We start from the raw sequence: 26133 nt of genomic DNA, 5'->3' as shown, positions 1-26133 counted from the left end.
AGTGGTCCCCTGTAAGGATGCTCTGAACGGCTCTGCTGAGCCAAAGCAAAGCCCTCAGCCCACCCACAGACGCTCAAAGAGACCCTGCACAAAATCAGTCATGCACAGAGCCAACAAGGCAGCCCTGTGGCCACCACACCTGTTCAGAGCATTGCACATTTCGATTGTCACCAGCACAGACAGAGCCATCGTCGTTGGGTATCGCGACTCGAAGATCTCACAGTCAATTCCTTCAAAGATGGGGTTGTCCTCAGTGCACCTCATGAAGTTCCTCTGTCGGCACAGGAAACCGCTGGTAAATACACGGCAGAGCAGCAGGACAGGCAGGAGAGAGGAGGAAGAGGCGACTGGTTGGGGGCACGTGATGAACTGGGTTGCTGTTAAATATCCCACAGTTCAGAGCAACCAGTAAATTGCCTACAGTGACCCAGCTTTTGCTGGGGTTGGGGTAGGGGCTGGACAGTGGCTTTAAGACTCTCAGGTGCATTTAGGAAAGAGTTTGACCACACACGTGTCTCCATCAGAAATCCATCTTGCATGGCACATGCCATTGGGATGTGATAGCACCTGCTTCCCCCCCACCCTGCAGTTTTCACATTAGCTACAGGGATGTAATGTGAGAACAGATCCCTTCCAATATGGGAGGTACTTTCAGCTTCTCTGAGTCAAACTTTCACTACCACGCTGGTGGCTGGCAGAAGCAAGGCTGGAAATGTGAGCCTGAGGGAGAGGATTTGCTTCTGTTTTAAATCACTGTCTTCTCCACCAGGAATTTGGGAATGCTACAACCCACGCAGAGGAAAGGTGGATGAAGGACCCCAACACCTGAATGCACGCCCTCACCCATCTGCTCCAGCTGTCAGCCTGTTCCCCTCCTGACTCACCAGCTGATGGAAGGAGACCTGCGGTCCCTCAGCATCGTACAGGAACCACCAGGTCGCTGCGCCCACCGTGGCCAGGCCCACGTACACTGCAGCCGAGAGAGACACCCTTAGCCCAGCACCCAGAGAGGGCCCCTGCCCCAGAGCACCCCAGGCACATCCATCTGCCCACCCGCACCGACAGCACTCACCTCCCACAGCCAGGTAGCGGAAGAAGAGCCAGCCACTGATGAGGGGCTCCTTGGGGTTGCGGGGCTGCTTGTCCATGATGTCCAGGTCGGGGGGGTTGAAGCCCAGCGCGGTGGCCGGCAGCCCATCTGTCACCAGGTTCACCCACAGCAGCTGCACAGGGATGAGGGCCTCGGGCAAGCCCAGGATGGCTGTCAGGAAGATACTGCAGGGAAAAAACAAGATATGTGAAATTAGACAAGCTCTGGGCAGGCAGAGAAAAGTTCTGTGTCACGCAAGGGGGAGAGAGCACCTGGATCCAAAGCCCCAAACTGAATATTAACCCAAAGTCCTGAAGATGAACCACAGCATCTGATCGGGAACCTGAAGCCCAGCACTGAATTTTGCAGCTAAAATTTGTTCCTGTTGCAATTAAAATTTGCTTTGCAGTTGTAACCCAACTACCAACGTCCTCACGGCCACAAAGGTTCCCATTCCCAGCACAAACACCCATGCTGAAATGCAAGGGCAAAGGATGCCCAAGCGATCCCAAGGCTGTGCTGATGTTGCTGAGGACTGGGAGGGAGAGGCAGAGAGAGCTGTGACTGGGTGACAACAGCCTGTGCACAAACATCTGCACCCAGCTCAGGCACTCTCCATGGGCTTAAATAGGCAACACTTTAACAGAATAGGTCCTGTGGACTGGGCAGGATTGGAAAAGTACCAAAAAAAATATCTCCCTGCCCGTGGGGAATGAGACATGGTGCCTGGGATTACCAGTGTGGGCACTACATGCTGCCAGGACCAGGAGACATGGACAGGTCTGCAGGTCACCTGTCCCAGGGGATGTGTCCCCACACTGCTGCTCCTGCAGCATGGTGCCTGTCGTGGGAGGCTCTCACCAAACGACCTCCCCGACATTGGAGGAGATGAGATAGCGGATGAACTGCTTCATGTTGCTGTAGATTGCTCTGCCCTCCTCAACGGCCGACACGATGGTGGAGAAGTTGTCATCAGAGAGCACCATCTCAGCAGCTGACTTGGCAACGGCCGTGCCCGACCCCATGGCGATGCCAATCTCTGCCTTCTTCAGGGCTGGAGCATCATTGACGCCGTCACCTGTCTGCACGAAGCTGTGGTTAAGTGTGCAAGGGATTGGGCAGGGTGGGGAGGAAGGGACGGGGGGGCGGCAGGGTGTGCCTGAGGGCTCACCATGGCCGTGATCTCATTGAAGGACTGGAGGTACTCGACGATGCGGGACTTATGCGCCGGCTCCACGCGGGCGAAGCACCGGGCCTCGCGGCACGCCTGGCGCTGCTCCTCGGGGGACAGCTCATCAAACTCCCGGCCCGTGTAGGCCTTGCCAGACACGTCCTCAGTCTCTGAGAAGATGCTGATCCGGCGGCAGATGGCCACCGCCGTGCCCTTGTTGTCGCCGGTGATCATGATGACGCGGATGCCGGCCTTGCGGCACATCTCGATGGAGGAGGTGACCTCCTTGCGGGGAGGGTCCAGCATCCCCACACAGCCCACAAAGGTCAGGTTGTTCTGGGTGGGAGGAACACACCCCAGACCAACATTAACCCCTTGGGATGCATCCACTTCCCCCCCTGCTGTGACACCACCCTGGGCACAGGGATTTCCCCGGGGAGGAAACTTTCAGAAGGTTTCCTACCAACTGCCCCACGGATGCACTCTACAGCCCCAATCCAACAGGATGCTCCCATCCCCTCTGCTCCTCCTCACACCTTTTCTCTTTGCTCCCCTCCTCCCCATCCCTCACAATGGTCTCCAAGGCCCTCTCAGCTGTTACTCCACAGGAACATATCCTCAGTGAGAAGGGGCTTGTTATCCTTCAGATTGGACCCTGAGGTTTGCAGAGGAGACGAGCCATTACACCGCCCACAGAGAAACCAGAGGGAAAATACTGCTGGGACAGCTGGGAGTGTGGGGGGAAACTTTGGGAATAAGGAAGAAAGCTCCTGGCCAAAGCTCCGGTGCCGTACCTCGTAGTGGACGAAGGCGGCGGAGTCGTGCAGCTGCATGGTCTCCCTGTGGGCAGGCGAGTCGTGGGTGGCCAGCGCCAGGCAGCGCAGGGTGTCGATGCCCATGCCCCAGTCCCGGATCCTGCCCAGGATCTTGTCCCGCACCGGGGCCGTCAGCGGGACCTTGGCAGGGCCCACGCGGACGTGGGTGCAGCGCTCGATGACGCTTTCCGGGGCACCCTGCGGAGGAGCGGAGGGCTCAGGGGCTGCACTGAAGCTGCAGGATGGGCATCTCTTGCCAGCACCGCAGGAAGTGCCAGAGGGAGGGAAGGCGCCAAGTTTGGGCAAAGGTGGAGGAAATCTCCCCAAAGTGCAGCGGGCACACGCCGGCCCTGCGGCTCGGGGCACTAGATGGCAGCCTCCGACCGAGCGCACCGGGATCGCGCACCGGGATCGCGCCCCGGAGCGCCAACCCGCACCAGGTCACCAAGGGCAGGATCTGCTGGAGAGGAGCTGACTCCTGCCAAACCTACGTATCTGCCCCAGATACTGCCGCCCCACAGATCCCCGCTCCGGCCTGGAGGGGATGAGGGCTGTAAATCTGTGTGAAAAAAAATGTGGGATGCTCAGCGGATGCTTGTGATGCCTTCTCAATTCAGGCAAACATGTCCTTCAGCACCCCAGCATCTCACCCCAGCCCTTCTGGCCTAACAAAAGACCCTGACATTGCTCTTTAATATGCAACTTGCAATCCTACTATTGCATCTCTTAAAAAGCTTGCCCAGGACCACAGAGCCAGAGGCTTCTGAGGGTCCCAGCCTGACCTGGAGGGCAGAGTTCACCTACCCAGATCATCTCCCAGTGGGAATAACAACATACAAACCTTCTCAGAGTCAGCAGGGGGAAATTCCACCACATCTCTTCTCTTGGGAAGAAAATGCCCTATGAAACACTACTTTATTTCTGGTTACAGTGGAAAACTGGACATCATCCTTTGGGCATTACTGGCATCTGGAGGGTCCAAGCCTTTAATAAAGGCAAGTGCCCAAATTCTGCACAGGGGCAGCTCTCCCTTGCCCCAGCACCAGCACACTCAGCACCATTTCCTCCCTTTAAATCATCTCACCCCCATTTTTTTCCTAATCCATATGGCGAAGACTCACCTCCTGTCTGACCCCACCAGCCCACCTGCTGGACCCTGGATCCACAGGCAGATAGAGTGGGAGAGGAACTGCAGAGCATCATCACTGCCCTGTGCAGCAAGGGCCAAGCCCTGCTGGGTGTGCAGAGGGGAGGAGGACCCTGCAGGTGCTTTGCCCCTACCTTGACAAACATCTTGCTGCCGGTGGAGTTGTTGCTGGGCCCGGTGGGAGTGCAGTACACGGACATGGACTTGCGGTCCCGGGAGAACTCGAGGGTGCACTCCTTCCTCATCAGCTGCTTGATCACCTGCAGGAACAGTGCTGGGCTGAGCCTGGACGTGCCAGGGACACTGGTGCTCTCTGCCTTGGTTGACAGCCCTGCTGAGCCCCGGGGATGGGAGGAGAAGGCAGCCACAGGAGCCAGGAAGGATGGGACAGGGCTAAAAGCTTCCAAGCTTTCCGTATCAGAAAGGAGTCAGGAGATTTATTACAACCTGCTCAGACCCAGGGAAAAAATGCTGGAACAGAGAGCCCTTTGAGCAAGTAAAGACATTATAAGATCTAAAGCGGAGGAAATCCAGACCAAAATTAAAGTGTTTCACCCAGGAGGACAGGGAGACACTGGAGTAGGGGAATAGCCAGCACAAGATATTTTCATGTCAAAAATATATTTTTCCAAGCAGCAAGTGTCACTGGGGCAGGCAAGGCTCTGGGGAAGAGGGTTTGGTTCATGCTGGAGAGTGGCTGCTCAGTGCAAACTGGGCACCTAAAGATAACTCCAAATTTCCTCATGTGCAGCCAGAATTCGGGCTATCACTGAGAGGGTCTCTCCTGGCTGAGCAGGGACTAGACTGAGCTGGAGCCTCAGGAATCACCTGCTCCAAAGCTCCGTGTAGGTTGGTCCTCAAGGCCCTGGGATCAGCCCCTCGGGGCCATTGCACCATCTATTCCAAAACCAGCTCACCCTGAGAGCCCAGAAATCGCATCCTTGTGCTGGATCAGTCCCTTGGATCATTGCAAGTGTTTATTGCCCAAGTATCAGACGTCCTAAATCCCTCCTCTCCCCCCAGTCCCCCAGTGCTGGAGTTCACAGGAGCTTCTCCCCACTCACCGAATTGCAGGCATTGGCTCTCTCCACCTTGGAGAGTTTGCTGAGGTCCGTGTTGAAGACATTCATCTTCTCCACCAGGCACGTCAGGGCTGTTTCAGTGGCTTCCCCCACCTTCTCATAAACCTTTTTGGACTAGAGGGCAGGAAAAAAGAGCTTCAGCTTTAGAGCTCATCCTCTACGTGCTGCTGCCACCAAGGCTGCTGTCGCCCACCACACCAGAGCATCCCCCTGGGATGCGCTGAAGCCAGGGAAGGGGATCCCAAGGGACAAACTCTACTGGCTTTGCTCTGAAGCACAGCAAGAGCCTCCCCCCACCCCACCCGGCCCTGGTGCCCCCGCACCTCGTTGTAGTCCAGCGAGGAGTCGTTGCAGAGGGCACAGATGGTGGCCAGCTCCACCAGCCCGTCGTACTGCCCGCACTGCACTGGCTGCTCGTCCTTCAGGCTGTGGGCAGAAAGCAACCCCAACAGCCTTACACCAGCTCACACCTTCAAATGCACTTAGCTCATCCTAAAGATCCCCTCTAGGGGGGTATATAGCCTGTATATCACTCTTGTAAATGTGGGAGAAAGAGCCCAGTTAAAGCCCCAGTGCTGGCAATAAATCCTTGGGTTCACATTTTGTACTTTATGAAATGGGGCAGGACTAAATTGCGAATAAAATATCACAGGAGGCAAATGGATTCTGGAAGTGGCCCAGAATAAAGGGGGCTGCAGAGGAGTTCAAAGGAGCAAGCAGGGGCTGCTCACAGGCTGGTGATGAAGATGATGGACCAGAAAAGGGGCAAAGAAATTCATGTTAACATCCACCTCCTCAGGTTTCCATTTGCTGGGAATCCAGAGGAGCTGTGGAACCAACAGCAAGTCCCTTCTCCTCCCTGTGATGCTGCTTCATGCTCCATAGGGAGCCCAAGGGAGCACTTAGGAGCAGCAGAGAACTTTCACAGCTGTACCGCTGTGACTGCTCCGAGCAAGCGGTGAACTGTGATCTTTGCTTCCTAAATAGCAGCTCTTTGCTACAGAAAGGAGCACAAACGTCCTGGAAAGGAGCAGCCCTGAGCACTCCAGGCAAGCCAAATGCTTCTCCTCGCCTGGTGGTAGGAATGGCAGCAGTGGTTTTGAAGGGAAATAAAAAATTATCCTGGTTCCAGCAGAGGTAACTGCAGGTTAGAGCTGTATAAACCCAGCCGGTCATCTGCTTGCTGGAAAAATAATTTGTCAGGCATTTACTAGGATCAGCTTATTCCACTGTTGGTTCCCAATGGAAAGAACATTTTGGAGCCCTTGTTACAGCTCGGGAGCGGAAAACAGGGAGCAGCCAAGAAAATCTGAAAAATCTGTTTGCTGAGGGAGATGAAGCTGCACTGGGCTATGAGTGGGAAGGGAGATCCACTGCTCCTGCCCAGAGATGCTGCCCAGTCCTGGGCTCATGGGAAGGGACAGAGGGTAGAGGAGGGAGCTGTGGACACTCTGGATGGGTTTCAGTGTTTGGGAAGGTGGAAATACCAGGCATGGCTTTGCAGCATGTGATCCCCGGGATATTGCTGGGAAGGGATGGGAGGATATGGCCCCATCGTCAGTGGTCCCTGCATGCAGCCAGGTGAGACCCATGTGCTGGGAAAAACACCAGCAAAGGTGCTGCTGGCTGGGTGATGTGTGAGCAAACCCAAGGTCCAGCATGAAATATCCCCCTGCCAAGGCCAGGCTAAAGCAAACATGCATTTCAGTCCCACCAGCCCTGGGGGAAAGGCGAGTTCTCTCCATGACACACCTCAGTGAGCCCACACATCCCCCTTGAGACACAATACAGGCACAGGGCTAAAGCAAAACTCAAGAGCAACACAAATTGTTGCAGACCAACACAGTGGCTCTGAATGCAGTCCCCAGAGGAAAGGAGACACTGAGCTTCAGAGGTTGGCAGACACAACTTCAGCCCCTCAGTCCCCCTCAATTTTAATTGAAAAGCACTGATTGACACCAGCTTATGACCTGGCTCAGTTTTTAATGGAGATTCCCAGCCAAGGATCAAATTGGCTCTATAAATATTCATGAAATTAAGTCTGAGGCTGGGATGAATTACAGCTGCTCCACGGATAAGCAGAAGGGACCATGGTGACGAATGTGTCTGGGATCACAGAACAAAGCAAAGGAGAGCAGAGAGTGCTCCCACCACCAGCTGAGCTTCTCATCTGCCTTCTTCCCAGACTTTGCCACACTGGGGGCCACCACCTCCTTCCAAAGGAACAGGAATAAATAAATACAACAGCAGAAAACCCCATGTGTGTGATAACACTTCAGGGAAAATCCCCCAGCTTCCACTCCCTGCCCTCAGCTGCAGCTCTGCAAAGCCCATGTCTACCCTGAGACACACCCTGCCATCAGCAGGATCGTGCCCTGGGCACACCAGCATGGGAGCCACCCCTGCCGTGGACACAGGGCTCGGGGAGCACTTTCCTGGCGGGGTTTCAGGCATTTGCAAGTCCTCTTGATCACTGCTGGTGGCTCCCGGACAAGCTGCCAGCCCTGCATTCTGCTCGGGGCAACAGCTGCCAGTCAACACCCAACTGTGCAGGCTCCAGAAATGTGGAGAGTCATCGACTACTGCAAAAAGCCTCATTCATTCATCACCATTCCCACATTTGCCATCTTCTCTGGTTCACAGCTGGCCCTGTTTTACTGGGATTGCTAACGAAGGGAGAGCCAAGTGTGTGGGAGCCCCTCTGCTGAGCAGTGGGAAGGCAAAGCCAGGGTGAGCACCACCCAAATCAAGGGGGGCAGGAGCTGGATGTGAGGGACAGTGACACAACTGCCCTGGTCCCCACGACCAGCAGAGTACAGTCAATCACCCAACACCTGCAAGCCCAGCGTGGCCAAAAGACAGTGAGCAGGGGGTGTCCCCATGGACAGGGTTGCAAACCACCTCAGAAAACCCTCCTTTCTCCCCAGCTCATGGGGACCCCCAGCCGTGGCCATGAACCCGACCCTCCCACCTTCCCCCAGCTGTGCTGCCAGCCCAGGCCACCCTATGTCCCTGTGAAGGGGGCGGGACCCTCACTCACATCTGTCCCTCGGGGGCGTAGGTGGAGCCGGTGATGCTGAACTCGTGCAGGCTGCACTGGGTGCCCTCCACCTTCTCCATGATGAACATCTGTCAGGGGGAGAGGTGGAAACAGAGCATTAGACAGCAAATTTTTGGTACAACCCTCGTGCCCAGCATCTGGTACCGTCCCAGTGATAGCCCTGCTGGCACCAGGCTCAGCCCCCTCCCTGCTCAGCCACCACTCCTGGCTGTCCCCAAACCCTTCCAGCTCTCCCCTGCCTTATTCATGTTCACCTCCTCCAGCTCTTTCTTTCCCTAGGGGAGGAGAGACACCGAGCCTGTTCCTAAGAAGGTGCCTGTGTTTTTCTTGGAGCAGAGAAGGAGCTGGGTCAAGGTTTCCACTCCTGCCCTGGCTGCCCTGGAAAGCCTCTGAAGGGCAGGATCTGAGCAGCTGCCTCTGCCACCCCTTCCCAGCCAGCTCAGGCACCAGCCTTGTGCCTTACTGGGATCACAGCTCAGCTCATTAATAAAGCCCCAGTGAGCCATTAAAGTCCCCCATACTCTATTTTTAGTGATTTTTGCCTTTCAAAATCCTTCCAGATTCTCTTTTGCTGCTATAATGAGACAAATCCCTCAAATTCTAAAATAAAATAAAAATTCCCCTCTCCCTAAGCTCTCCCAGCCTCCCCTTGTCCTCTCCCAGCACAGCCCACCTTTGAGGGCAGCATCCCCTAGGAACAAGAGCAGGGCCTGACCCCAGCCAAGGAGACAGTTCAGAGATGCTCATTTCTGCTTACTTGTTATTTATGACCCATACTGAAGCCAAAAAGCAACATAATAAATAAATAAGTAAGTAAATAAATAAATAAATAAATAAGATTTGTTTGGCAAATGCTTTTCCCTGGCTGCAATGAGAAGCCAGGATGGAATTTGGCTGCAGGGAAGTGCTGCTCTCCTCAGCTCCATGAACTTGCTGAGTGCCTCCAGAAAGCAGGTGCAGGGAAAACTGTCCCCTTCCAACCTGACTCAAAATAATTGTTTTTTCTGTATTTATTTTCCTCTGGTTATTTGAGTTGTTCCCCAGGAGAGGGAAGCAACAGATGCTGGAGAAATGAGGAGGCATCACTCAGCACCAGAGATGCAACAGCTCCGGGTACCACCCACTTCTCTGCCTTCCACGTTTCCTCTGGCAACAAACAGAGGTTAATTTGCTGTTGTTATTAATTACTGTTAATAATACAAGGACAGCTCGTCAGTGCAGCCTGCCCCACACAGAAGGTGTCCCAAGGTATGAGCTTAGGGCCAAGCCAAGCAATAAAGGGCACGTTCAGGGAAGCATATTCAGCATGTCTAGCACCAGGACACCTCGGTGGGTTTTCTCACCTCCCTATTTTACAGGTTTAGGCAAATCAAAGGAGCAGGTTCAAAGCATACCCCTCCTATGTGAGTAATTCTGAGCCCAAAACAACCTCGCCATGGTTTCCCAGTTTTCCAGCTATTTGCAGATATCCTGTTTATTGGGCTAATGCCCTCAGCTCCTTTCCCAGGGCCCATCCTGGAGGCCCATCAGCATTCCTGACAGGTTTTGAAGAAAGTAATGAGCCAAAGGGCTGCAGAAGGGCTGCTCTGGAGTCACTGGGCTCCTCTGGCAGTGGGTGTAAACTCAATAAAGAAACCAAACACATCCTATCTCCTTTGGTGACAACACCCCCAGAGACAGACCCAGAACATGAGGTGAGGCACCCAGTCTGAGACATCAAAGGCTAAGCACCCTTCATCTCTTTTTGAGACATCCAATGCCATCGGCCTTCCAGAGAGACAAATTCTCCCAGCCTCTTCAGAAAATAGACTCCTGAAACACCAACCAGACTCATTTATTAAAAAAGCTGAAAGCACGCACCCCAGCCACTCATGGTTTTGCCTGATATGGGTTTGTTTGTTTTCAAATGCTCATGGCTACAAAACAATTATTACTTTCACAATAGCGTCCTTCTTATTAAAAAAGGGAAAAGGGAAATAAAAAAAAAAACATTCCAAGCCCTTTATTTTTCCATGCCTTTTAAAAAAAGGTGCTACATAACCCACAGCAACCAGAGGTTATATCAAATTTCCTGCTGCTCCCAGCTTGCGTGACTGGCCGAGCACGGGGGTGGCCGGGGCACTGCAGACGGGTTTGCAGGGCTTCGGTGTGATCAGAGAATCACCAAATTATTTGGGTTGGAAGAGACCTTAAAGCTCATCTCGTTCCACCCCCTGCCATGGGCAGGGACACCTTCCACTGTCCCAGGCTGCTCCAAGCCCTGACCAATCTTGGACACTTCCAGGGATGGGGCAGCCATGGCTTCTCTGGGCACCCTGTGCCAGCCCCTCACCACCCTCAGAGGGAAGAATTTCTTCCTCATATCTAATCTAAATCTCTCCTCCTTCAGTGTGAGGCCATTCCCCCTTGTCCTGTTGCTCCAGGCCCTTGTCCAAAGTCCCTCTCCAGTTCTGTTGAAGCTCCTTTAGGCACTGGAAGGGGCTCTAGTGTCTTCCCGGAGCCTTCTCTCCTCCAGGCTGAGCAACCCCAGCTCTCTCAGCCTGTCGATGTCTCGGCAGATTTCCAGGCTGAGAAATGGGCAGGTTTGTGGGCAGTGGAAAGAGTCCAGAGGAAACAGCTGTGTCTTAAGCAGTTAAGAGGAGAGGTAAAGTTTCAATCACAAAAATAATATAAAAAAATATCAGGAGCAATAGAAGGAGGTGGAAAAGCTGTGGGTGCAGCTCAGGTGGGAGCTGCTGACAAGTCAGGCTCACAGAGGGGCTGCCCAACCTCTTGTACTGCACAGTGAACAGCAGCTCCAGCACCCAGCCAGGGGAACACAGCCAGCAGCACCCCAGGGCTTCCCCCTGCCCTGAACCTTTTAAAGCCATGCCAGTGATTTGGGATTTTAGTGCAACGGAGAGGCTGGAAGGAAAATGTTATTACATGCTCATGAAGAGTGCAGCCTTCTCCCAAAGGGTTCCAGCATCACTCCTCCTCCCATGTCCCATTGATCCTGCCTGGCCCTGGTGCTGTATCACAGCTGGCTGCTGCTGGTGTGTATTTGTAGGGAGCAAAGGGCACTCGTGGATGCACCATCCCTGGAGCAGCACATGGCAGCAGCTGTGGGCTCGTGGGGAAGACAGGTGTGAAGGATTCATCTCCACTACTCTGTATTTTCTGTAGTGTCTTTAAAGGAACTACTCATCGAGAGGCAGACAAGGCAGGATTGCTGTCTGGAATTGTAAGAGCTGTAATCATCAGTCACTGTTCCATCAATCAACCCACGGATCAGCACCCTCCTGCACTGGAAGCAGCCCCAGCCAACAGGCACCCACTGGCAACTGGCACAGCCCCTGGGGACCCCCAGCCAGGTCTCCCAGTAATCAGTGACAGGTTTAAACAGACAACAGTGCTGAGGCAAACAGTGTCCTGGAGACTGCAAAGCAAACAGTGCCTGCACAACTCCTGGGACCAGGAGTTTGCACGTCCAGGCTTTGCTACAAGCTTTGTGGAAAATAAACCTCTTTCTGCTCCTGTTCCCCAAAACACCAGCAGCCATCTCAGGGACAGCCAAATATCACCAACCACCTCCTTCTCCCACACACGGGGTGCCAGCATTTTTTCCCCCCCAAGCCCACATCTCCACTTTGAGTCCTGACTTTCAAATGCCACCTTCCTAGAAAGTGAAGATAGGATGCATAAAAGGGTGCTGCAAGTTTTAGGAGAGTGATTTAAACATGTGAGAGCAGAGAGAGCAGTGATGCTTCTACATCCCTTCTCCTCCTGCCAGGCCCCCGTTGCTCCCAGCTCCATGGTTATTTAATGGTTGGGAGAAGGCTGTTCCTGGTTCCTCCATGTCCTGGGCTGGGGGAGATGGTGATCTCAGAGAGCCCCAGACGACCATACAGCGACATGAACCACAGGTTTATTCTGATTTACTAAGTGGGTTTGTGGCTTTGTTACTGTAACCTTGGGTGGACTTGAGGTAAGAGCAAAAGCACCGAAGTCTCGGCCATCCTGGGTGGACAAGGTCCCCAGCAGGAAGCACCTCATTTTGGGGGGCTTTGGGGGGCACAGCTCCACCCCTGCTGACCACCTCGGGTTGATGTGTGTCCTGCTGTGCTGGCCCAGACACCACCCTGGCCACGAGACCCCAGCACTGGGTGGGACCCAGAGACACGGCACAGCCCTTAAAAACCCAGCTGAGGGTTTGAAACCAGACCTGAAGCCCTCCAAGAGCCACTTCACAGCTTGACAGACCCGATGCCAGCAGTGAGACAGTGAGCAGGCCCCGCTCAGCAGCACGCCCTGCAGCCGAGCAGCTGTGCTCACCCAATTAATGGGCAAGTTAATGAAATCACACTCAATTAATACATTTTCCCAGGTTATTGATAGGCTTGTCTGGCTGTTTGCTCCCATGGCTGAGCTGGCTGTTTGGCACAGGAGCACGTCCCAGACACGCCTACGGCTGCCCAGCACAAATATTGATGCACCTGCCACTCACAGGGCCCCGGCAGCCCCGGCCTGGCCACGTCAGCACGGGAATCCCTGTCCATTAAACATTAACACCCCTGGCTGTGCGTCCTGGGGCCAGCCCTGCTCCCAGTATCATGCCCTGGGAGCCAGGATCCAGCCAAGTGAATAAACAGATATTGGAATGGGGTTGTGGGGAGATGGGCTGGAGGATACTTTGACTTTTTAACTGAATTTTTTTTTTTTTTTTTTTTGCAAAGTTGCTGAGTTCATTCTGCAAATGACAATTGATGCCCAAACCCTTGTATGCCACTGCCCCACTGTGTCGCTCTCCCTGCCTCAGTATCACCATCCTGGCTCTCCTGACTGTGCCACACTGCAGGGCATGGTGGCACTTCTTTCCAAGTTCAAGGAACAGAACCTCCAGTAGGAAGTGGTTTGGGAAGGCATGGTCACTCCTCCTTCTCCTCCTGCAATGTGCAGAGCTCAGGAGACCCCAAGCACTGGGGTCACCCTGTCCTTGCTTTGCTGCATCACTGGCTCTGAAAATGGGGCTGGTGGGAACCTCCTCATCATGTGAGACATGGGCACTTTGGTCCTGCTTTGTTCAGGCCCTGTCTTGTTCTGTATCATTTACAGGGCAGAAATACCAGACATTTCCAGTCATCTGCAGTTTGTGCTGAGCTAACCAGTGCCCAAAGCCTGTGGCCAGTTTGCAGCACTGTCCCAGCTTCCCACCACCCTATCTGCGTGTCAGAGAGCAGGGACGTTGGCCAGGTCCTTTTTTCCCACAGCAACACATTTTCCAAGGTTCCCTTATAAAACAACACGCCAAAGCCATGTAAAAAGCTTGCCCATGGATTAATGGGGAAACTGAGAAGTATTCAGATGGTCCAGGCTTTCCTAACAAGTCACCTCTCCACATGGCCAGGCCTGTGGGAGCAAAACTCCCTGTAGATGAGGAACCTTCAAACTCTTCACCAAACCACCCCAGGGCTCCCTCCATCAGAAATGCTTTTCACGGGTCCAGGCTTTGTAATTTTGCGTGGTCCAGGATTTCTCACTGGTTTGGTTAAAAACAGGGGGGAAAGAGCAAGAGAACAGAGGAGACTGATTGCATCAGCATCTCCAGGAACTCTGTATCAATGTCACATCCCAGCAGGAAGAAACATCCCTTGGAAAGTGACCCCTGAAAGGAGACTGCAACACAGCACCTCCACAATGGTGTGCTGATAAAAGTGAGTTTTCTAATTACCCCCAAGCCAAGAGAAGCCCTGATCCTTACTGACCCTGTCCAGGGGAACCTCGGGGCTTCCTATAACCCCTCTTCCCTGCTCACACCCCCACATTGCTAACATGACACAACTCTGGTGAGGACACAGAGCCCAGCACCACAGGATGGGGTGCTCTTAAGCATCCCTCTTGCACCTCCAGACCCCAAGCCCAGCCGGCTCTCACCCGGCACACGGACATCTGGTTGGTGGTGAGGGTGCCGGTCTTGTCGGAGCAGATGACGGAGGTGCAGCCCAGGGTCTCCACTGAGGGCAGGCTCCGGACGATGGCGTTTTTCTTGGCCATGCGGCGCGTGCCCAGGGCCAGGCAGGTGGTGATGACGGCCGGGAGGCCCTCGGGAATGGCGGCCACGGCCAGCGCCACCGAAATCTTGAAATAGTAAATGGCCCCCCGAAACCAGGAGCCGCCGTGCACGGGGTCGCTGAAGTGGCTGATGTTGATGACCCAGACGGCGATGCACACCAGGAAGATCACTTTGGAGAGCTGCTGGCTGAACTCATCCAGCTTCTGCTGCAACGGGGTCTTCTCGGGCTCGGTCTCCACCATCTGGTTTCGGATCTTTCCGATCTCGGTGTACACCCCTGTTGCAATAACGATCCCTACGGCCTTCCCAGCTGCAATGTTGGTGCCCTGGGAGGGGAGGAAAGGGGCAGAGTGGATATGTGGGCATGAAAGCTCTTAGTTTGAGCAGGGAAATGGATTGCTTTTTGTGAAAGGAGAACATAAGATCTTGGTTAAGAGGAAAATGGGACATCCTGGGTTTTTATAGAAACCCACTCTAAGGAGCAGGAGAGCCCTTCCTGAGAGCTGTAGCCCCTTGAGGACTTGACTTCTGCCTGAGAAGAGCATGAGAAAGGAGGAAACCCAAATTTGCAACAGCTCCAGGCTCAACCACAAACCTCTTCCCCATCCATAATGCATTCTACATGATGGAAAAAAAAGTGCTCTGAGATTGCCCAAGGTATTCAAAGGCCTTATGTGCCACAGCCCAAATGAAACCCAAATGAAGCAGGTTCTTATTTTTATGTATTTGGAGCTCTTTTTTATGGATTCAGGTCTTATGCATGCACTCCCTTTCTTTGCTCAGAGATCTCCCACATCCACCAGCCTCTGCACTTTGGAAAACCACAGGAGAGGTGGAGACAGGTGTAAGGGACTTACGGAGAAAAGCATGTTCTTCTTGTCCTGGTTGACAGCCCGGGGATCAGGGATGGGGTCAGCATGTTTGATCACCGACACAGACTCCCCTGCCAAGACAAGAGGGGAGAGATGGACCACCCATGTTCCCTCTCCAGCCTCAGCGTATCACTGTCCCTGCATCACACACCCCACAGTGCTCTAGAGCAGCACTTTGCCACTAAACTATCCAAACCAAACATCCACCATGGAGGTGTCAAACCCCACATGTCACACAGGAAAGCCTCAGGCTTGTGTTCTGCAGGAAGGATACCCAAGCACCGGACACATCTCACCTATTCTGCGACTTTGAGGACCTGGGAAGATCCAAGTATCATCTAAATCCTGCTCTCCCACCCATTTCCCACCCCAGCAAAGCACTTATCCTGGCATCAGTTCCAAAATTTGCCTCCATGAAGATGGCAGAAGGAAGCTGCCCCTGCTCCATGAGGCCCACACGCACCTGTGAGGATGGACTGGTCGACCCGCAGGGTGGTGGAGCGGATTTCGATGATCCGGATGTCTGCTGGCACCTTGTCACCAACTGCAAGGACAAGAGCAGAGCAGCTCTGTCAGGTGGGACTGGCAGTGATGCCTTTTCCTGGTCTTAAAATCAAGAGTCACACACGGTTAGAAGGGGAAAAGGGATTTTACCTTGGTGTTTATTTTAAGGATCCTTAGGTGCACATGTCCAGGTCACATGCATTGAGATGCGCCCCGCCGAGTATCTCCTCCCCCCAACATTGGGTATATCATTATAGGTTTTACTAATTAGCAGATCTATCAAAGATTCCCCAATGAGAGGCTCAAGTGAGCCCCCCTCCCCAAGGAACCTTCCCCTGGATGGTTCTATCTTGGTTTACAGAATGTGTTCTGGAGAGGACCTTGGGCTCTGGGGCACACTGATCCCTGGCTACGAATCTTCTAAAATGTTCAGTCTCTCAGCTTGACAAACAAGTCCAAGAATGTAGGCAAAAAGCACTAGGAATACAGAACTTGTAAAAAGGTATAACAGGGGTATAAAAGAAAAGGCAAAAAATCTTCATGGCATCAGCAGTGCCCAACACCCCAAGCTAATACCAACCATGTGCAGGTGGCACAGCAGCACCCAGCCTGGAGCAATGAGGGGTCCCGCCCCTGGCAAAGGGCCCTGCACTGGGATACCTCATTTCTGCATTTAAAGCTTTGTTAAAGCTTAATTTTGTCTGTCTATAATTTACAAGTCTGCCCCCAGCCAAACCCTGGTGGTGCCCTGCCTGCTGTGCTCATCCCCTTCCCCACCACGTCCCTGTCTCTCCTCTTCCCTGCAAACTCCCTCTGCACCCCCATCCTGCCTCTTTCCTGCAAGAAAACCCAAAACATCCCCACGTTGGAGCAGTCCAAGCTTCCTAATGCCCATCTTGACCCTGCTTCAGGTTTCTCTGGGCTGACTGGAGGCTGTTGACAGTGGAAAATCTTCTGTGCCCAAGACAAACAACCATCCCTGGCTCTCCTGGTATGGCACAGTGGGCACAGGTGAAAGCTGCCCATCCACTGCCAGCCACTCAACACCACCCTCCAAGGCACTAGTGCTTCTTTAAAAAAAAAAAAAACCAAAACATTTAAAGCTGCTTTTCCTGCTGGGTTTCTTCCTCCTGGCTCTTCCTCCTGCTCCCTTATCAGCTGGACACAACCACGCTCCGACGCTTCGGAAATACTGAGGCCGAGGGAGCCCTGGCTCCCAGCCCTTCCCAGCCCTTACACAACACTGGCCTGGCTGCTAACGATGCTCTCAAATCCCAGACTGTAACGAGGGCTTCCTCCCAGGGCTCATAAACCCCCCCAGCGCAGCAGGAGGGGGCTGGCGCCGCTCCACCACCCAGCCAGTTATTCCAGCTGCAGATCCCAGCACTCCAGGATGCAGCAGCAATATCTGCCATCCAGCCAGACCTCCCCTGCTCCCTGTCACACCTGTCTGGGGGACACTGAGCTGGGGGGTGCCAGCACAGACCTCCCCAAAACATCACCTTGATGCACAGACTCAGACTCTACGTCTGTTCAAGGGGGCTGGAGCATCTTAGAGGGAGCAAAGAGCTCCTCTTCCCCCGGGAAAGGCAGGAGGGCTTGCAAACATGAGCTAAACCTGCACAGAAAGACTCCTGCAGCAACCAGGGACAGAAAGAGCCCTGGTGCCACAGGGGTGGCACTTGCTCCAGGGTGCACAGTGCCTTATTATCCCATGGCACAGGACAGACCTGGCCCCACCATTAGCCAGGTACTGAACACGTGCTGATTCCCCCAGCACCAAAGTCTGCCAAGGGAAAGAGAGGAAAACAGGAGGACACTGCCCAAGCACCACAGGGGTCACAGCAACCGCTGGAGCTCCAGAAGAGATGCTCTGCCTGCACTTTTTGGAAAGGCAAAAGCTGCCTGCACCAGGACTCACCTCCACGGCCTTGTCACAAACAGGCAAAACTCAGCTGGGTTTAAGCAGCCTGCCAACTTCCAACCACCCTCCCTCCTTGCCTCAGTGCAACAGGTTTCCTGCTGCCTGCTGCCAAATTTATTGCATTTGCACATGCAAACAGCAGCTAGTCCCTCCTGCCTGTGTTGTCACACTGTCCCCAGGGCATCACCTGGATGTCCACCGCAGGTTCAAAGCTTTTCCTCCTGGTGTGCTTTCCTACCAGGCACCTGACAGCACCCTCACCACTTTCCATAAGCTCCTAAACCCACAATTTGCTAATAATTTGCAAACCCCTCCAGAGAGCTCAGCTCTTTCCATTCCAGTCGCAATGCTGATTGTGCCATTAAAAAGTAATATTGGGCTGCTGATGGGCAGGCAGTATGCACTCGATTTGGGGAAAGATGGCAGAAGTTTATTAATAATTCATTAATTTAATTAAAGGCCAGGTCAGCAGCCGGACTGCATTGTCAGAGCTGGTTTGGGAGTGCTGCCAGCTTGCCCAGCTGAGGATCTGGCTGGCTTGATCCTCCCTGCATTATTTTTATGTTCGTCTTCCAGCTGAAGCCCAACTGGAAGAAGACATAAATAACAGCGAGCTGGCTGGGCACGGGAGGGATTGCAGCATGTTTCCACCAGCAGGGCCACGAGGAGGAAAGGAGAGGATTAGTTTTGTGGCTCTGGGGGTTTATGGCATCATTTAAGGAGCAAACAAAATGGAATAATTGGAATGCATCCTCCTCAGCTCTGCTGGGGCAGGCAGCAGACCCCCAGGCATGCTCTGCTGAATGCACAGCCCCAACAGAAGGGCTGGGGGGTAAAACTCACCCAGAGGCAAAAGCACCCTGCAGCTGGTCCCCTCTGGCTGTCACCCTCCCTGGATAACCAGCCACAATTCCCAGGGAAGCCTTCCCACACAGGCTGCCTGCAGCAGCACCCAGCACCGGCCCTTCACCCACGCCTCATCCAGGGATGCGCGTGGGAGAGCCACTTCCAGAGAGAGGGAATCTTGGTGAAAGTTAAAAGTTCTTCCAGTTCTTCCAGAAAAAGGGGAAACCCTCCCCAGACACAGAACCTGCCTCAGAAATTGATACTTTTTTCTCTTTTCTGCTGCTGTTCTCTACTGCCTGATGCTCACGTGAAGCCTTGGCAGGGTGGAGAGCCTCAGCTTTGGGGGACCCCCGGCCAGTTCCACCTCCCCATCCGACCCCCTGCCCTGGGGTGATGGCACCCTACCTGCCACCTCCACGATGTCCCCAGGGACGATGTCGCGGGCGCGGATGCGCTGCACCCCGCTGCGGTCGGCGCGAATCACCTTCCCCATCTCGGGCTCGTACTCCTTCAAGGCCTCGATGGCACTCTCAGCATTTCTCTCCTGCAAGCAGACAGGAGCAGAGCTGCTGGTGCTGGAGCTGCTGGTGCCAGCAGGCTCCTTCCCCACCCGCTGCAAAGATGGGAAAACCCACACCCCGGCCCTGGCTTTGGAACCCATTGACACCATGGATGGAATAAGCAGCACGTCTTCTTCAGCGTCTGCAAAATGATTCCTGCTGGTTTAAACCACACCAGATCCTGGGCATTGCCTGAACCTTTGGGGTTGATCATCTCATTCTTGGTTTGGGAAGCAGCATATCCCAACCAACTGTATTTTTCCCCATCCAGCAACCCCACCTGAAGCTGCAGATAAATAAATGGCCTGATAATGAATAGATACAAAAGAGGAGCATCACTGGCTGAGGTGTTTACTCATCCCCCAGGAGGGACAGAGTGAGGAGAGGGGCAGCAGCCACTGTGGCTGTCTGGTGGACAGGGCAAAGAGCTTCCCTTGGAAAATGCATTTGGCCCTGGCCAGGAGACAAGCAGTTTTTTCCTGTATAACTACAAAATAAGCTCCAACCTGCAAAAATTGCCAAAGAAAGACTGAAGGAATGAGCCAAGAGGCAGCCAGCAACTGAGCATCTGTGCAGGGGCATGGGGAAGCACAGCCAACGTGAAAATTGAACCTTTGGGAAATGAGTTACCAAGGGCATGAAGCAACCAGGCCTTAAGATGAAAGATCTCAGCCATGTGGAGCAGAGACCGCAGGGGCAGGGGGGGCTGTGCCTTACCTGCCACACACCCACCACAGCGTTGGCAATCAGGATCATGATAATGACAATGGGCTCCACAAACGCCGTCGTGGTCTCCTCTCCTTCTTCAAACCAGGCCAGGATCTGGTGGCAAGAGAAAAGAAGGAGCACAGCGTGGTTCAAACAAGAGCAACAATATTTTAAGAAGAATGATGGAAACAAGAGCCAAACAACAGGGGGTGTTTGCTGGAGAGAAAACAACCTGGAGGTGGCCAAAGCCACATGGCTTGGTCCAAGAGTGGAACTGCCATACCCCACTGCTGGAGCCTCCACTCCCCTGCTGGGATAACCTAATGCATTGAACGAGTGGGGCTGGAGCAAACAGCCATGCAATGCCTGGATGAGTGTTTGCACCAGGAAAGCCTCTCTATTTGTGTTTAGTGCACCTGTGGGGAGACCATGGCCATGAGCTGATGAGTGGGGACACCAGGCAGCACTGCAGCCCCTCCCAGGCAGCAGGTCAGTGATGCACCACGAGTAATCAGTGCAGTAAGAGCAGCTCTGCAGAGCAGGGACTGACCTTGTGGCTTCTACCACCCTGAGCCCCCTCTCCATCCCACAGAGGCCTCATACCACAGCACGAATGAAGCACACACAGATATTTCCACTCCATTTAACTGCTCATCGACCTGTGCTGTGTCAACACAGCAACACCCCTCTGCTCTGTCACAGAGGCACAAGGACCTGTGGCACAGGGCTTCACACCTGCTTTACCTGCATTCACTTCATTGCGTGTTGTTTTGGGAATGTACCAAACCCCACAAGGGACCAGCTTTCCCCCTTACCTACCCATGAATCATCCAAAAGGAAGAGACAGGAGTCTCAGCTTTGCCATCCCTGCCAAACACACTGACTACACTCAAAAAAATCAATCATTCTCCAGCAGCTTGATGGGAAACCTCCTCACGCAGAGTTGCTCCCAAGGCAGACTGTGGGCAAAGCTGAACTGACAGTTCAGCACTGGGGCACTGCAAACCAGGCTCAAATCATCAGCCTGAAACAGCCCCCTGTAAACAGAAAGCAGACCAGGGAGTTGTTTGATATCACTTTTGGATGGATCAGCATTACTGGAAAATCCTCCAGTCCCATCTTTAAGCAGATGCAGTGATACTGCCATTATGCCCTAGAAACCACTGCTCTGCTGCCGCATCTCCTTCATCCCACAGGCACCTGCCCACCTTTTCTCTTTGGATGTCACCTGAGGCCATATGTGCCCCAGAAGGTGCCACCCCAAGTTCTGGGTACTTACAAAGGACAGAAAAGCTGCCATCAAAAGGATGCGGACGAGTAGGTCTTCAAACTGCTCCAGTACCAACTCCCAGAGGGACTTCCCTGGTGGGAAAACATGAAGCCAAGCACAGTCAGTGCTCAAAACAAATCCCAGAGGACAGGTAATTTAGACCACTGAGGCCCTAAGACCCACAGAACCCCATCCCTGCTTGCTTCAGGGCTGCTCCAGTGCCCCTTGGCCGTGGGGCATTGCCATGGGGGGTTCTCTCTAAAATGAAATGCTTTCATTTGTGGCACTTCCCTGCTTTTACTGGCTCTGTTTTTAACTACTGGAACCAAATCCCCTGTTTCTATTCACATAGGTAGCCTCCCCATCACAGGGAAGCTCTGCTGTCAGCCCAGCTTTCTCTGGGATTAAAACCAAGATTAAAAGACCCCAAAGATTCCCTCTTCCTTGTCCCCAGCACACTCTGCCCAGACTCAAGGCATGTACTGCCACCTCCAGCCCACGACTTACCTTCTTCTGCAGGGAGCTCTGTGGGTTTTCATCAGCAGCCCAAGGAGCGCAATACAGCAAAAAATGATAAAAATAAAAAGATAATTAGTGATTTGGACCCAGACTAGCAATCCCTTCCTTTATGCCCAGCAGTTCACTCAGTACCCCAAAATGCAAATTTTTCTGCACATATTCCCACATCAAGGCAGCTTGTCCTCAAACTTCCCAGTCCAACACCAAGTAAGCAGCCCTGGAAACATCACTTCCCTGCTGCAAGTGGCTCCGGCAGCATTTACTCCTACACTCAGCCTGCCTAAAAAAATACTCCTCAGGAGCTGCCCTCTTCAAATCCAAGACACAGAAGTCCAACCATCCCATAAAATGCCCTGCCAGAAACCCAGTACAGCCCTACTGGGGACTGTAACTTTCAGACCACGTTTCCTGTTAATCTGTTGTACTTTACAGCCTGCAACACTTTAGGAAACAAATCCAAAGCCAACGCTCAGCTGCTCCAAGCTGTCCTCCTGAATCCACCCCAGTGGGTGCAGAGCCTCCATCCACACTGCTCCCAGCCAAACCCAAGCCCAGTCACCTGCAGAACCTGAGAGAAACCCAAGGGCTCCCAAACACCCATCACAGCTTCCCCAAGATTCCCACATCCCCAGGAGGTGACCGCTACCTTCGCATGCACCGACAGGTCCCGCTGGACAATGCACAAACCCTGGTACCCTGCAAGGGAATTCCTCCTGCTCCTGGGCAGCAAGGGATGTGCTGGCCCTGCTGTGGGCAAGCTGGGTCCAGGACTGTAAGGTCCTGCACCCTGGGAGGGCTCAGGAGTGACCCCCCCAATTCTGGTGGCTCGTGGGTGCTTGTCTCCATTTGCACCCATTAGAATCCCAGAGTGGTTTAGGTTGAAGAGGACCTCAAAGACCATCTTGTTCCACCCCCTGCCACGGGCAGGGACACCGTCCCCTATCCCAGGTTGCTCCAAGCCCCATCCAGCCTGGTCTTGAAAAATTCCAGGGATGGGGCAACCACAACTTCTCGGGGCAACCTGTGCCAGGGCCTCACCACCCTCACAGGGAAGAATTTCTTCCGAATGTCCCATCCATCCCTGCCCTCTGGCAGTGGGAAGCCATTCCTCTTGTCCTGTCACTCCATCCCTTGTCCAAAGCCCCTCTCCAGCTCTCTTGCAACCCTTTTAGTCACTGGAAGGGACTCTAAGGTCTCCCCAGAGCCTTCTCCTCTCCCCAGATCTCTCAGTGTACTTCTGCACCATGGGGGTGACAAGAGACAGGTGGCAACTCTGGGTTAATGGTTGGACTCAATGAATTTAGAGGTCTTTTCCACCCTTAACAATTCTATGATAAAACAAGATATTTCTCCAACTCCTTGTGCTTCTGGAAGGGAATAAGGGACCAGATGAGTCCACGAGGAATCAGCCTGAGGCAGACACTGATGCCCCACCACTGTGGCTGTCTCCAAACACCCCCAGCGTGGAGCCCTAAGTGAGAGCAGGAAGTGAAACCTGCTCATCTGTTTTCCATCACCTATTTTCACTCAGAGGAATGAAAAAAAAACCCAAACCAAACCCACCTTCACTAAACCAACTGGTGAAAACAAGAAGCCTGAATGTGTTCATGCTTCAAACTGTACCAGCTCCTCAGTGCTCACAGACACACCCAATACAAGTTGTTTTAAACCCACATTCCCCCTGGGTCAGGCTACTCTGATCCCCTGCCCCTGTGAGACACAGACCAGGACATAATACCTGTAATTATTTTTATAGCAAAAAAAAAAAAATTAATCTTGGAGGACATTTCAAATCGCTCTACAGAGTGTGTCAGAGCAAAGTGGCTCTTGTCCTCTCACAGCCAGCTCCTCTCCACCCCCAGCTTCCTCTCCCCAACCCAGAGAGCCTCCAAAATTAAAAGTAGAAGAGATCTGCTGCTGCTATTTCCATCCAGACTCCACTTTTAAGGGTGCAAGCATGCAAGGTAAGAGGGTTAAGGGCAGGCAGATGTCCTGGGGGAGGCAGCTGGGGGTCCCACAGGTCTTGGCTCAGCCGGGCTGCCCAGGGGTGACTTTCCACCCTGAGCAGCCACCCGAAACACCACAGTGCTCTCAGTGCTTCTCCCACACCGTGTTTGCATGCAGACTGGCAGCAACGCCGTTCACAGAGCCGGGACTTTGCATGAGATCTTGATTAAAGCACGAAAACGGGTTTCTGTGAACTCAGGAAACACGTGCACTGGGGCAGGCAGCTGAAACACCGCAGTGGCACTGTGACACTGTGCCATGGCTGTCACCAAACCTCAAACGCAGCAACACTGCTGCAGGCACCTCCCAAAACCCCAATTTTGAGTATGGTGATAACCAAGCAGCTTCCTGCTATCAGTGACTCCTTCCACCACTGTTCATGTGGCGGCTCAGCACCAAACACCCAGAGACAAAGGGCAGAAAGACATAAGCCCATATTTTTGGGTCTGAACTGATAAAAGCACACTGGAAAATGGGAAGGTTTGGGGCTGGAGCTTCTTCCTGTCACATCCAAAGTCTCACCAGAATTAAGAGGGTTTGCTACTCACCAGCACCTGAGTTCAACGTGAGTCAGCCCCATGGCACCAGCAGGGCTGCCATGTCCCGTCCGACCAGGAAACCCGCCACAGGCAGGGAACCAGCAAAATCCCAAATCTGCCATTCCTTTGGGACAACATGGTGAGTGCAAACAGGCTGAAATGGAAGCTCCTGGCTGGCACCTGAATATCCCCTTTCTTTGGACAGTGGCTCAGCACAGAAATCCCACTCTGGGCACGAGCTCCCTGATACAGCCAGAACACAAATGCAGCGACACCATCAAGGGTGGAAAGTGGTAATGGTGGCTCAGGGAATCCCAAAATGGGTCACCCACGTGCACCATAAATATCCAGCTTCCCCAGCTGAGCAGTCCCATCACAGGACCTGCAGCTTGTGGACACATTTGTGGCTCCTCTGCTCCTGCTCTTCGGCATCGCAGCTTTCGAGAGCAGAGCCAAGAAAGTGGAGATATCCCAAGGGGCGATGGGAGCCTGGATATCACAGGGCCATTCCCACCAGCAAAGAGCACCGTCCCCTCTGGGTTAAGGCACCCCCAGTCCCACCACCTCAGAGGGCTTTGCCTTGCAGGGACACATCCACAGCTCCTGGAACCGCTGAGCATTTGCAACTTGCTCTGAGCTTGTTGCACCGCGACATCTTTCCTCACTGTGCCGTCACGTCATGTGGTGACGTTGGCCCATACCAGGCTGCAAAATATCCATACAAGATGCTCTAAGGGCATGCAAGGAGCCCGGCCACCCCGGGCAGACGTGGGGCTGGCGTCGGGCTATTTTAGCAGGAGGTTAATCTCCAGCTCCTGCCAACTCAAACAGGGCTGGCAGCCCACGGGCTGGCGCCTGCAACATGGCAGGGCACGGTAATCAGGTGATGAAAAGGTAAATAAACACTGGTGCCACCCACAAGCACAGGCACAGGCGGCTGCCCCGGGGCTCTATGACAGCCTCCGTGTCCCCGGGGAGACCCGGCCCCGCTTCCCGGCCAAAGCAAACACAAACTGGGACAGGGTGGCGTTGGGGGTGTTTCAAGGAAACATTTGAGTTTCTCCTGCTGTAACAGGAGCAAAAATCCCTGGAGCACATCCTTACAGCAGCTGGTGTTTCTCCATCCTGCACTGAGGTATTGCATCCCACTCTGCTTTGGGGGAAAGTGAGGCACCAGGTGACACTCTCACGGGCCAGCACGTGGCAAAGCAACCCCTGGTGCACATTCAGGTCCAGGGTGCAATCCACAACAGCAAACATCCTACAGGGCGAACACTGAAATTCCATTTTCCTTCACCATTTCAGGAGCTTCCCTTGGATAAAATCAGATTTCCCTCATGGGTAATACTTCTGCCCCCAAACGATGTGGGAAGAGCATGATGCCCTCTGGGGGAATAATGATGAGCATCACACCCAGGCCCAGCTTTCTTCTCTAAATAACTTAATTCAAGCTGCATTTCTATGTTGTAGACTCATTTGTTTTTCCCTGCCTTTAATATCTTTTCCCATACGCAGGGAAGGGGAAATGGATGCGCAAAATAAAGGATGCATCCAATTCCTTTGGACTTTGCTGACAAGCAGTAAAATAGTAGTGAAAAGAGTAAGAAAACCCTAAAACAACCCCAGCTGGGAGAGCAGCTCCCGTCCTGTGACATAAAGCAGGAACCCAGGCAGGGCTGCTCTGGGATCCTTCCACCATCCCACAAGACACCAGGCAGGATAAACTGTTATTGTAACTGGCTGCCTTTCCCAGGGCCGGCTGCATGGGAAGGATCCCATCCTGGGGGGACATCTGCTCTGCCTCACCCCCGGTGACAGCCAGCACCGCACACCACCGCTCCCCAAAACTGCTGGATTGCACAACCAGGACAGGCTTTGCCGGGGTGTTTTAACGCACACTCAGCCCATAAATCCCGCCCGAGGATGGAGCATGGGGCTGCTCCTCATCCTCCAGGTGAGAAGTGTG

The 26133-nt window shown here is 53.5% G+C and overlaps 1 protein-coding gene across 4 annotated transcripts in view; it reads right to left on the bottom strand.

Annotated features, from left to right (window-relative positions):
- ATP2A3 (ATPase sarcoplasmic/endoplasmic reticulum Ca2+ transporting 3) overlaps positions 1-26133 on the bottom strand; it is a 52737-nt gene that overhangs the window by 12090 nt on the left and 14514 nt on the right. For all 4 annotated transcript variants that reach the window (XM_069033148.1, XM_069033145.1, XM_069033146.1 and 1 more), the window contains exons 2-18: positions 21610-21627; positions 21112-21194; positions 19842-19946; positions 18970-19108; positions 15754-15834; positions 15276-15361; positions 14280-14744; positions 8346-8434; positions 5629-5731; positions 5288-5419; positions 4358-4483; positions 3056-3274; positions 2262-2597; positions 1952-2172; positions 1073-1275; positions 885-970; positions 140-273 (exon numbers count right to left, since the gene is read on the bottom strand). In XM_069033148.1, coding sequence (XP_068889249.1) covers positions 140-273; positions 885-970; positions 1073-1275; positions 1952-2172; positions 2262-2597; positions 3056-3274; positions 4358-4483; positions 5288-5419; positions 5629-5731; positions 8346-8434; positions 14280-14744; positions 15276-15361; positions 15754-15834; positions 18970-19108; positions 19842-19946; positions 21112-21194; positions 21610-21627 — 2626 coding nt within the window. The remainder of the gene's footprint in view (positions 1-139; positions 274-884; positions 971-1072; positions 1276-1951; positions 2173-2261; positions 2598-3055; positions 3275-4357; positions 4484-5287; positions 5420-5628; positions 5732-8345; positions 8435-14279; positions 14745-15275; positions 15362-15753; positions 15835-18969; positions 19109-19841; positions 19947-21111; positions 21195-21609; positions 21628-26133) is intronic.

The sequence above is a fragment of the Aphelocoma coerulescens genome, chromosome 19 (genome assembly GCF_041296385.1).
Source record: "Aphelocoma coerulescens isolate FSJ_1873_10779 chromosome 19, UR_Acoe_1.0, whole genome shotgun sequence".
Classification (NCBI taxonomy): Eukaryota; Metazoa; Chordata; class Aves; order Passeriformes; family Corvidae; genus Aphelocoma; species Aphelocoma coerulescens.
Note: the sequence above shows the minus strand (reverse complement) of the source record. Positions and strands in the feature narration are given on the sequence as shown.